This window comes from Artemia sp. Qi Xiang Cuo, chromosome 18 (genome assembly GCF_049724085.1).
Source record: "Artemia sp. Qi Xiang Cuo chromosome 18, ASM4972408v1, whole genome shotgun sequence".
NCBI lineage: Eukaryota > Metazoa > Arthropoda > Branchiopoda > Anostraca > Artemiidae > Artemia > Artemia sp. Qi Xiang Cuo.
Genome location: NC_142811.1, coordinates 14,631,232 through 14,642,891, shown reverse-complemented (window position 1 = coordinate 14,642,891; position 11,660 = coordinate 14,631,232). Strand labels below are relative to the sequence as shown.

General features: G+C 35.3%; 1 protein-coding gene across 1 annotated transcript in view; it reads right to left on the bottom strand.

The window, feature by feature from the left end:
• Positions 1 to 3,055: 3,055 nt before the first annotated feature.
• The window catches only part of LOC148941231 (golgin-45), a 53,400-nt gene continuing 44,795 nt past the window's right edge, over positions 3,056 to 11,660 (bottom strand). The window contains exon 6 of the mRNA XM_089104073.1: positions 3,056 to 3,317. Within this exon, the coding sequence (XP_088960199.1) occupies positions 3,174 to 3,317 (144 nt within the window). The 3' untranslated portion in view covers positions 3,056 to 3,173. The remainder of the gene's footprint in view (positions 3,318 to 11,660) is intronic.

Here is an 11,660-nt window from a genome sequence, read left to right as displayed (position 1 = left end):
TTTTTCCCAAGGGGTGATCGCATCGACCCAGTGGGACTAGAACGTCGGGAGAGGACCCATTTTAACGGAAATAACGAGTTGTAGTACCCTTTTAAGTGGCTAAAACAATTGGATGGAAACTAGGCCCCGTCCCACGCAATGTTTTCCCCAAAATATACCGATCATAATTTTGAGATAGCTATTTGTTCAGCATAGTTGAAAGGCCCAATAACTATGTCTTTGGAGATAAAATGACCCCCTACAGCCCCTGGGGAAAGTTGTTAAGCTATAAAATTTGCCCAGTGTTTACGTATAGTATTGGTTATTGGGAAGTATGGATTCATTTTCGGTTGGGAAGGGGAGGATGAATTTTCTGCTGGAAGGAGTTTGCACGGGAAGAATTTTCTATGGAGAGGGAAGTTTCCAGGGGGTGAACTTTTTAGGAGAAATTCTACACTGGCTGAATTTGCCAGAATTCCTATAAAAAAAATTTCTTTATATCTCTTGCTTTCTCTTTTCGATTCAATTTTATGCGTTGAGATGTTAAAGGTAATTGTTCGGGGTAGGTTTTTGTCAGGACTGAATTGTCCAGAGGTTATTTCTGTAGGAAGGGGGATTTTTCCGTGGAGATGGAGCCAGATACCCTGGCGTTATTTAAAAAGGACCAGAAATTAAATAAAAAAAAAAGTTTTTTTTCAGCGGGAAGTAACTAACAAAATTAAAACTTAAAACGAACAGGAATGATTACATATATGTGGAAGGTTGCCCCCTCCTCAACGCCTCTCTCTTTATGATAAAGTTAAAATTTTGTCTCAATTCTTTAAAAACGACACCTTAAAATCAAAGGTCGTTCAACTAGAACAATAAGTACTTTTTTTAAAGTGCCAAAATACTGTAGCGTGAAGAGTGAAGTGTTGAAGAGGAAGCCGCCCCCCCCCCTCATATACGTAATGGATTATTTGTAATATCTCGGGAATAGCTTGGGACATTGGTTGAAATTTTTAGGGGATTTTTATATTTTTTTTTCTGGGGGGGGGGGTGCATTTAGACCTCAATTTTTGGCTCTGGGAAGATTTAGGGGGTTGGTGGAACATTTGGAATTGCACTTACACTAGCATGGGACACCGAGTTGAAATTTCTAGGGAATTTTTTATTATTTTTCTGGGGGGGGGGGTGCATTTAGGCCTCAATTTTTGGCTCTGGGAAGTCAGGGGGCTGATGGAACATTTGGAATTGCACTTGCACTAGCTTCGGACACAGAGTTGAAACTTCTAGGAAATTTTTTATATAAGTTTTTTCTGGGGGGGGGGGGGGGTAAATTTAGACCTCGATTTTCGGCGCTGGGAAGAGTCAGGGGGTTGGTGGAACTTTTGGAATTACACTTGCGCTAGCTTGGGACACTGAGTTGAAATTTCTAGGGAATTTTTTATTTTAAGTTTTTTCTAGGGGGGGGGGTGCATTTAGACCTCGATTTTTGGCTCTGGGAAGAGTCAGGGGGTTGGTGGAACATTTGGAATTGCACTTGCACTAGCTTGGGACACTGAGTTGAAATTTCTAGGGAATTTTTTTATAAGTTTTTCTGGGGGGGGGGGGGGGCATTTAGACCTCGATTTTTGGCTGTGAGAAGAGTCAGAAAATTGGTGGAACATTTGAAATTGCACTACTGCTTGATCAAACCTTTATGTTTTCGGGATTGATAAGCTAAACTTACGAGTCTTACAAATATATTCCAAATCTTCATGTCAACTTAAATACTCTTGAAATTCTATCTTTTTTTTCTTTTCTTTTTTTTTCGTACAACTCCTCAATTCTAGGAGCGGCTAAATTTCTCAATTTTGTCGCTCCTCAACTCGTAATTCAAAAGAAGCCTTTATTTCTCTGAGATTGTAAGGATCACCCGATTCCCATGATAGATTACGTAATAAAAATAAATAGATTAAATGTCAACAATAATAAAACAATAAATTAAAGTAATAAATTACAAGGCCGTATCCAGGGGGGGAGTTACTCGGTTTGACCCCCCCCCCGAAATGTTTGTCTGACTCGTAAAAACGTAACAAAAATGGATATAAACAAATTTTGTATGCGTTTTTGAGTTTTTTTGTGTAACCCCCCTAAAAAAAATACCCCCCCCCCCGAGGAAAAATCCTGGATGCACTTCTGATAAATTATTTTAACCATTAGATTTTTCGGTCCCATTATATGCAGAACAACATATTCGTGCGAAAATCCGCATCAACACGTAAAATCTATTCAGGGGGAGAGGTTCTAAGATTCAAAAAAAAAAAAAAATCAATATCAAAATAAAAAATCAAGTCAAATAAATTAACAAAAGCCTCATAAAAGAATTAATGGGAAAATCTTATCAGTTTTGGGGGAATTGGGCAAGGTCGTCAAATTCTTAAATATCACTTATCTTTTGAAGCTACGTCATAAGATTAATGTTGTTTGGAAGTATATTTATCGAAAAATAATGATATAGATACTGTTTTGTCCTAGGGGACTGGATGGATGAGCAAGGTCTAGACCTTGTTCAAGTGCTCATTTATTTCAGTTACTAAAGTAGGAAGACAGTTTTTTTTTTCTTTTTTTTTTATTAGCCAAGTAATTACCGTAATACATTATAGAAACAGAAATGACAATGAAAAAAAAACGTTTTACTTTTCTGTTTCTTCTTCTTTCTCCCGTTTCTCTGTTTCTTCACCTATTTTTCTTTGAGCACGGAAAGGAAAACAGTAGAACTAAATTTTCCCCAGATTAAAAAAAAAAAAAAATGTATGGACCAATCTTTCCTATAGTTCCACGAAGAGAAAGTGTTGTTTAAAGCATGGGTGCCAATCCACGAAAATGTAGCAGAGGAGGGGGCAAGGATTTTTTATGTTTGTTATTTCTAATAAAGATACAAAAAATGTTGTTTTTTTCAAAATCTAGGGGGATACATTTTTTATATTTTTCGATTTAAAGAAACGAGTATACTAAGAAAAGGTTTTTTCTAAAATCTAGGGGGTAAATTACTAAACCCCCCCCCACTTGACATACCTGGTTTAAAGGCGTTTTCATGATAAATAAACTCAGATGAAAATAAAAGTTTTAATTTACCATCAACTCAAAAAGGCGTTCAAACAATAACCTAATAATGAGGGTAAATAAAATTACGTCCTTCCCAACGTACCCCCAAAATAATACCACAAACATTAATTTTTTCTTTGTCGGCAATGCTGGCAACACACTAAGGGCTTCATTGAAATATCTTCATTAATGCAAATGGACTGACCTGTGAAGACACTGGTGGCTTTATCAAGTCGTTCCAATCGGGAGTGTGACTCTGCGATTAATAGCTGAAAAACAATTTTATTTTTATTTTTGTGAAAGTAAAACTTGTATTAGTTGTCGGCTAGCTGCATATGAATTATTATGGCACCTAAATATCTATGAAACAAGTAGAATAAAAACATTCTTCTTGTAATGTACTTCTGTCGTAGAGGGTGGAGGGGGAGATAATACTACGTCTTGAGGAGCAGAAATTTCTCCTTCACGGTTGAAATAAATAAAACATTACTGGAACGGCAAACTAATTTCGAAATAACAGCCTAAAGTGGGGTAAACGAGGAACGTGCGCTGGGGGATGGCCTTTGACCCGACCCCCAAAATTCTAATTTTCCAAGTCTAAGGGCACATTTTTTGAATTTATCAATAAAATTTGCGGGTACTTCCTATTAAAATTATCAATAAAATACATTTTTTATTATTCCCTCCCCCCCCAAAAAAAAATCCTGTGTATGTGTCTGGTGGTGAACCAGCAAAAATTCAATATAGAGTAGAATTAAGGCAACTTGAGTGGCAAGGAATATATTTAACATAAGGGAAAAAACAAGGTCTGGTAGAAGCGACAGCCCCTCCTTGATCCACAGAAATCTCTCATGTCGAAATGTCAAATTGCAACTCCCATAATATGTTTAATTTTCCAAACTTAAAAAGATAACGAAGTATTTTTTCTACGTAATTGTTTTAGAAGATACTTCAATTATGAGAAAAAAAAAGAAAAAAAAGAATATACGATAAATCAAGAAAAAATAATAAATCAAGAACAAATTATAAATAAAGGCATAAATGCCTTGATTTTAAATATTGTTAATTTTAAATAATAACGATGATTGATTTAACGTTGAAATGAAATTATTTTACATAACAACGTTGATTTTAAATGATTACAACTTACTTCTATTGGAATAAAAAAAAAAGTCAAAGAAAAGCCATTTCTTTTTCGAATTTGTAAATATTAAGTATATATTAAGTAAATTCTAGTAATGATATATATATATATATATATATATATATATATATATATATATATATATATATATATATATATATATATATATATATATATATATATTCTAAATAAGTAACGTCAGGTGATATTGAATAATCCAATTAAACCCGTTCAGTCCTGAAGAGGATAAGACGCCCCCCCCCCCCGAAAAAATCTAAGAAATAATTAGTAATTTTTGAACCCACGGAATTTTATTAGAAACATTTTTTTTTTAACTTGACCGATACCAATGTGAAATCATAACTATATTCAAGACATTGCTTTTTCCAAATCTGAAAGCCTAAGGGGGTAAGTAGCCTTAAGTAGCTTTTGGCTTAGACTTCCTTTCATTCGGTTTAAATGTGAATTTTTCAAAAATACCAAGGACACAAAAATAAAAACATTTTCCCCCATGGAACCAGTTTAGGTCTATTCTGTTTCAGTAAAACATTTTCTTCAGTGTTGCCACGTTGAACCGTCAAATAAAAAAGTAAAACTAATTATTCAAATTCGACAATTCTTCACTGCAGAAGGAGAATCTGCACCCCTCAAGGCCGTATCCAGGGGGGGGGTTACCCCGTTTGACCCCCCCCCCCTGAAATTTTTGACCGAGTCGAAAATTGGTCTAAAAAATACCTGTAAAGGTGTTTTTACAGGTACCCCCCCCCCCCCCTCCCTCCGAACAAAAATCCTGGATCCGCTCTTGGCACCCCTCATAAGTTTAAGAATCAGATAGTCTTTGACTATGCACAGCTGTATCAGAAACATTTTATTTAATTCGACGGTTATTAATTCGACGGAAATTAAGTTTAAGAAATTAAGTTCTATTCTATTCGTCCCTGAGATAGCAATTTTCTAAGATTTGTTAAGACTATGAAGCTATTAGGGCAGTAAAACAGTTTCGTCAGTGTTGCCACATTGAACCGGCAAATAAAAAAGTAAAACTAACTATTCAAATTCGACGATGCTTCACTGCAGAAGGAGAATCTGCACCCCTCATAAGTTTAAGAATCAGATAGTCTTTGACTATGCACACCTCTATCAGAAACATTTTTCTTTAATTCGACAGTTACCTTATGCAGCTTTTGGATGAACTTAACTTCTATTCTATTCGTGCCTGTGACAGTAATTTTCTAAGATTTGTTAAGACTATGAAGCTTTTAGGGCAGTAAAACAGTTTCGTCAGTGTTGCCACGTTGAACCGCCAATAAAAAGGTAAAACTAATTATTCAAATTCTATAATGCTTCACTGCAGAAGGAGAATCTGCACCCCTCATGAGTTTAAGAACCAGATAGTCTTTGACTATGCACAGCTCTATCAGATACATTTTCTTTCACCGACGGTTACCTTAAGCAGCTTTAGTCTGAAATTAAGTTCTATTCTATTCGTGCCTGAGATAGTAATTTTCAAAGATTTGTTAAGACTATGAAGCTTTTAGGGCAGTAAAACATTTTCGTCAGTGTTGCCACGTTGCACCGTCAAATAAAAAAGTAAAACTAATTATTCAAATTCGATAATGCTTCACTGCAGAAGGAGAATCTGCAATCCTCATAAGTTTAAGAATCAGATAGTCTTTGACTATGCACAGCTCCATCAGAAACATTTTTCTTTAATTCGACGGTTACCTTATGCAGCTTTTGGCTGAACTTAAGTTCTATTCTATTCATGCCTGAGACAGTACGGTTACCTTATGCAGCTTTTGGCTGAACTTAAGTTCTATTCTATTCGTGCCTATGAAGTTAAGGGCAGTAAACTGTTAAGACTATGAAGCTTTTAGGGCAGTAAAACATTTTCATCAGTGTTGCCCCGATGAACCGTCAAATAAAAAAGTAAAACTGATTATTTAAATTCGATAACGCTTCACTGTAGAAGGAGAATCAGCACCCATCATAGGTTTAAGAATCACATAGAGTCTTTGACTATGCACAGCTCTATCAGATATACTTTTCTTTAATTCGACGTTTAGCTTATGCAGCTTCTGGCCGAACTTAAGTTCTATTCTATTCGTGCCTGAGGCAACAATTTTCTAAGATTTGTAAAAATTATGAAGCTTTTTTTTTAGCTTTGCCATGTTGAACCGTCAAATAAATACATGAAATCAGTTAGTCAAGTTTGACAACGGTTTTTTTCCGTAAAATTCAAACATCAACAATCTGTTATTTCCAAAACAATTAAACCTTCAAATGATGAATTTGATCACCTCTCTAAGCTGATTGGTGCCCAATGTTTTCAGCTTATTTTTTGCTGATTTTTCACCCACTTTTTTTTCTTTTTTTTTTCTTTGGCACCCATCATTAGAGATAAGACAATACTTTATTGATAAACGACTATAAAAAGCTAAATAAAATAGCGCGTCAAACAATATAACAAGTAAAACATTTGTCAAAAAGCTGTCAAAAGCTGCACAGCTGCACACGGAATTCTTTTTAGTTAGAAACTGAATTCCCAATTTTTAAAGATATATATAATTGTATAAGTTTCGACTTAACCAATTCACACAATCAAATTTCATTGTCACGGACCTTGTTGCTTCCTAAGCTTAATTTATTCATTGTTTTTTGAAGGGGCAAAAATACAAAATATAAACATATCTTCGGACAAAAAATACTTTCACCCCTGTTGTTTCAAAATGTATTATATTTGGAAAGTTTGCTATTTAAACTGCCGTTAATTAAATTTTCACTTTTAGTGCACACTAGAAATTGTGAGATGGGGAGAGGAGGTCTAATTAGGAAAACATCTTAAAATGTATAATACATTATATATATATATATATATATATATATATATATATATATATATATATATATATATATATATATATATATATATATATATATATATATATATATATATATATATATATATATATATATATATATATATATATATATATATATATATATATATATATATATATATATATATATATATATATATATATATATATATATATATATATATATATATATATATATATTATATATACATATATATTTATGAATATAAATTTTCACATTTCGAGGGAGGAGTCTAGATTTCTTAAGTTCCTTATGGTTAATTCACTGCTAAAATTTTACAGTAATTTAACCAATTTAAGCGGAAGCAAAGGGTATGGGATATAATTTAACCTTGGAATGGGTCACTAAGAGGAAGTTATGTTTCCATAATTAGCAAATTTTATTTGCTAATTTAAATTTAACAGTTGTTTCAACTTTATGCTGACATAAGAAGTCTGAAAGGATTTGAACAAAAATTTAACATTTATACACAAAATTATGGTACAGGAAGCACATTCCCCTTTTTTCAAGAGGTTATAGCGGTGTAAACTTAAAATCAGAAATTATGAGGGGGTATTCCAAAAGGCAAAGAGAAAAGGCAGAGAGAGAGAGAGAGAGAGAGAGAGAGAGAGAGAGAGAGAGAGAGAGAGAGAGAGAGAGAGAGAGAGAGAGTGAGTGATGAGTCTTCTAGATGTTACCGCTTTCCCAGATCAAGAAGAGGTAGTGCAATACCATCTCAAGCTCTCAAAGCGCTACAGTACCTTAGAAGATGAACATCCAAGGGGAACCACTGGTAGAAAGGATTCTAGTACAACAGTGAATGGAGACCACCAGAAATATGCTCTAAGATGTAGCAGATGACACCGTATGGAAAATACAGCGAAAACGGACATGGATATCTGAGAAGACTGTCCACCTTTCATCAAAGAATAAAATGTTAACGTCATTCAGCTTAATATAAGCATCTCCACAAATATGTGCCATCAGTCTGGGAGACAAGACGGAAAGAAATATTGGGGAAATGTGGCCGTGAAGATGTAAAAAAAAAACCTAGCCTTTTAGACACTAGCAAGCTACACCAGCTACTTTGAGTCAACAGGAAAGAGGTCAGAGTTAGACCACGGTGGCAAACCGATAAAGGAAGGCCGGCGGGGCAAAAATGGCAGCTGCGGTGCACGGCCGGCACACCACCGAATTTTTTTTCTCCTGCCACCGGCGCAATCATTGTTGACCGCAAACATTTACGTTTTGATCAGTCTTTCTCAAATCCCAGCTTTAACTTATAACAGATTTGGACCTATTCACAAGCAAGCCCGTATCTGGAATTTTTTTTCGGAGGGGGTTTAACAAAAGAATTTTTTTCGGAGGGCTTTTACACAATAAAACCCTCAAAAAGTCATCATCAAGAGAAGTAGAAATTTGGTAAAAACAAAACAGCTGTGGCATTTCAGAACCCTTGCATAATAGTTTAAATGTCTAACAGGTATGTACTCCTAACAGAATTAATTATCAAAATTAGAAGTTTTTTTTCAGCGACACCATCGAGAAGAACAGTCACCATTTACATCACAGCTAAGTTAGTAGGAAAATATTTCCCCTTTCATACCATCAAACATCCAGAAGGGATTTGGAAGGAATATCCCCTTTCAATCCAGATTGTTGATAGTAAAGATTTGTGCTCTTAAATACAGACCAACCAAATTTTTTTTAGCCCATGAAGCTGGTGGCAAATTGTCAAGCTCATCAGAAGTTCTAACCCCAGCCCCATCCCTACCTGCACTGCCATCCTCTCACCTAATGCTTTCAGTAAGCCCTTTAACTTTGCAACCATTGTGAAATAGGATAGTCACACCTCAACAAGTACAACCATATCCCAGCACCACCAAGAAAACAAAAAACTTCAAGGAAGAAAGGAGGTGAGAACAAAAGTGTGATATTGTGATATTCTCTTGTGAACAAAGAGAACAAAAGTGTGATATTTCAGTGAAGGCCAAGATTGAAGCTGCCTTTGCTACAAGGAAAGCAGAGAAGAGGTGGAAAAGAAAGAATGAAGTAACAAAGGCAAGCAAAACAAAGAAGAAGGCTGTGAAGAGATTTGGTGAGAAGATAGCACTGAGGGTGAAAATGAAACTGAAAAGGGTCAGACAGCGATTGTTGATGAGACCTCAGACACTTCTCTTTGGTAAGATAGTAAACAGGAATATGAACTAAAAAATATTGATTCTTTGCTATACCAAGGTGTCTTGAAATAGAGAGGTCCTTAAACCTCAAGTTCCTACCTGTAATGTAGTCTGGTGTCTATTGGAAAGATAATTGCCTATTCAAAAGATGCGCTACAAGAGCTAGTTTTGAATGAAAACTCACTCAGGAAGCCCAAGGAAATCTTGCAAACTATTTGTATGCGCAATTGTTTGTTTAATTTTGAAAACCGCGCTTGATTTCTAAGTAGGAAAATCGAAATTCTTAACAAGAAAACAAAAGAAAAGCTCCAAAATTGCGGTTGATCCAATAAAGAATTGGCTCAAATTAATTCTAAGTCAGACCTCTTGTCAGCGGCGGCGACCTCTTCTCAAAGTCAGACCGGACCTTTTGTCAGCGGCGTTCGATGCAAGCGACGGCGCGGCACCAGGATCTAGTCAGATTTATCCTTTGTTAGGCAGTATTTCGGCCTAGAATGGCCTGTATAGACCATCTCTTTATGATTTGACAACTGCAGCATCACAAGAAACAAATTCATTCTATAATTGCTCCCGACTCAATCACTAGAGATCATGTGTTGCGATCAGGGAAGATGGTGTTCCAGATGGGGAAGCCGATGGGCCTTATCCTTGGATACTATTATCATGTTCGTGCCTAAGTACTAGTTAGAGGAGACCAACCTCTTCAAAATCGGTTTTGAGGGGAGACAGGGATGTGCCCTCCCCCATACTGTTAAATTTCATTATTGACTGCGCATTGAAGCATACCTTGCACTCTGCTAATGGTCTCAAAGTCACTCCTGATTTTTTCCATTAGCGATCAGGACTATGCAGACAATACCAGCCATCGAATCAAGTAGACGACGGACAAGCCACATATGAGGTAGCCGAACCTCTATAGATCTCCTGTATTAACATTTGTAAACATTTCCACATGCTTTCTACCCCTACCCTGTATATTTCCCTTTTTCCCCTCCCTCCCCCCCCCCCATTTCCCCGTTTTATGTTAATCAATTTTTTTATATCATTTCAGTTCTCAATTTCGTAATCACCAGATAGGAATACCCCAGAAAATATCTTTCAAACTGCTTTCCACCACTACCCTGTATTTTTCTCTTTTTCCTCCTCTTTCCCCTGTTCGCACGTTTTTCGTAGTACTCTTTTTCTATACTGAATTTTGGATGTCAATTTTGTAATCAGTGTATGTGAAAACATCAGAAAACTCACTTTAAACTATTTTCTGGGCATGTTCGACATTTTTCCATTTTCTCCCGTATTTCCCCCTTTTCCCCTGTTTTTTGGGTACTCGACCCACTCGGATTTATGGGGACTTTTAGTATGTTGTACAGAATTTTTTTCTGATCATTTTGGTACCATTTTCGTTTATATTGCAATTTTGTCCGGGTTCGACACTTTTTTGAGCTAAAAGTCCTGGACTAACAATTCTCCTATAAATGCATATCCCTTAATCCAACATCATAGGCTGCGCAATAGCGCTGCCTTAGCAAAGAACGATGTTGGCACCATGTATTATTTTTTTTTTTCTTGGTTTTAGACCAGGACACTTCGTATCGAAGGAGTTGTCGTAGTTGTCGTAACTTCGAAAAGGGCTCATTCGATTAGAAATTAGAGTGGCTAGTGCCCTTTTTAATAGTCGAAAGTGATTGGAGGGCAACTAACCCCCCCCCCCCCCACACGTCCATCATTCCCCCAAATACAAAAATACAAAAAATGCTTATTTTTTGTTTAATGGAGTTCTTTACTTTTCTTTGAAAACTTATTTTGTGGAAAAAGTTTTTTTTTCATTAATTTTATTAAAAGGGCTTACTCATGTTCTGTTAATAATTAAAAAAAATAAAAAATAATGTACTAAATTGGAAATTCTTTTTTCTTCCTTTTTTTCAGTAAAAACACTAATAAAAGTATGAATGTTTCGGATTAATATCAAGAAGCCGTTAACAACGAAAAAAAAAGAAATATAAAAATGTTTTTGTTTGAAAAGACATGTATGTTAACACATACAAGAAAATAACATAAGGAGATGAGAAAAAAAAACACAAACGCTATGCCAAAAAAAGAAGGTAATCATATCGGATTTGCATAAAAACAATAACTATAGTGAATCAGAAGCGGTTTCACTCGTTTTTCTTTGCTTAGCGTATGCATTTTTTGTCTCATCTTCTTACGTAATTTTTTTTTCTATTTGATAAATATTTAACTTTTTATTGCGAAAAACTAAGCAAGAAAACGGGTTTTAATTTTGATAAAGCAGTGAATAAATACAATAAAATAAACACTTAATTAAACAAACACAGTCCGAATATTTCGGCCCACGTCCGGGAGCCTTTCTCAACGGGAAAAAAAGGAGAGAGAATGAAGCAATTTTTTTT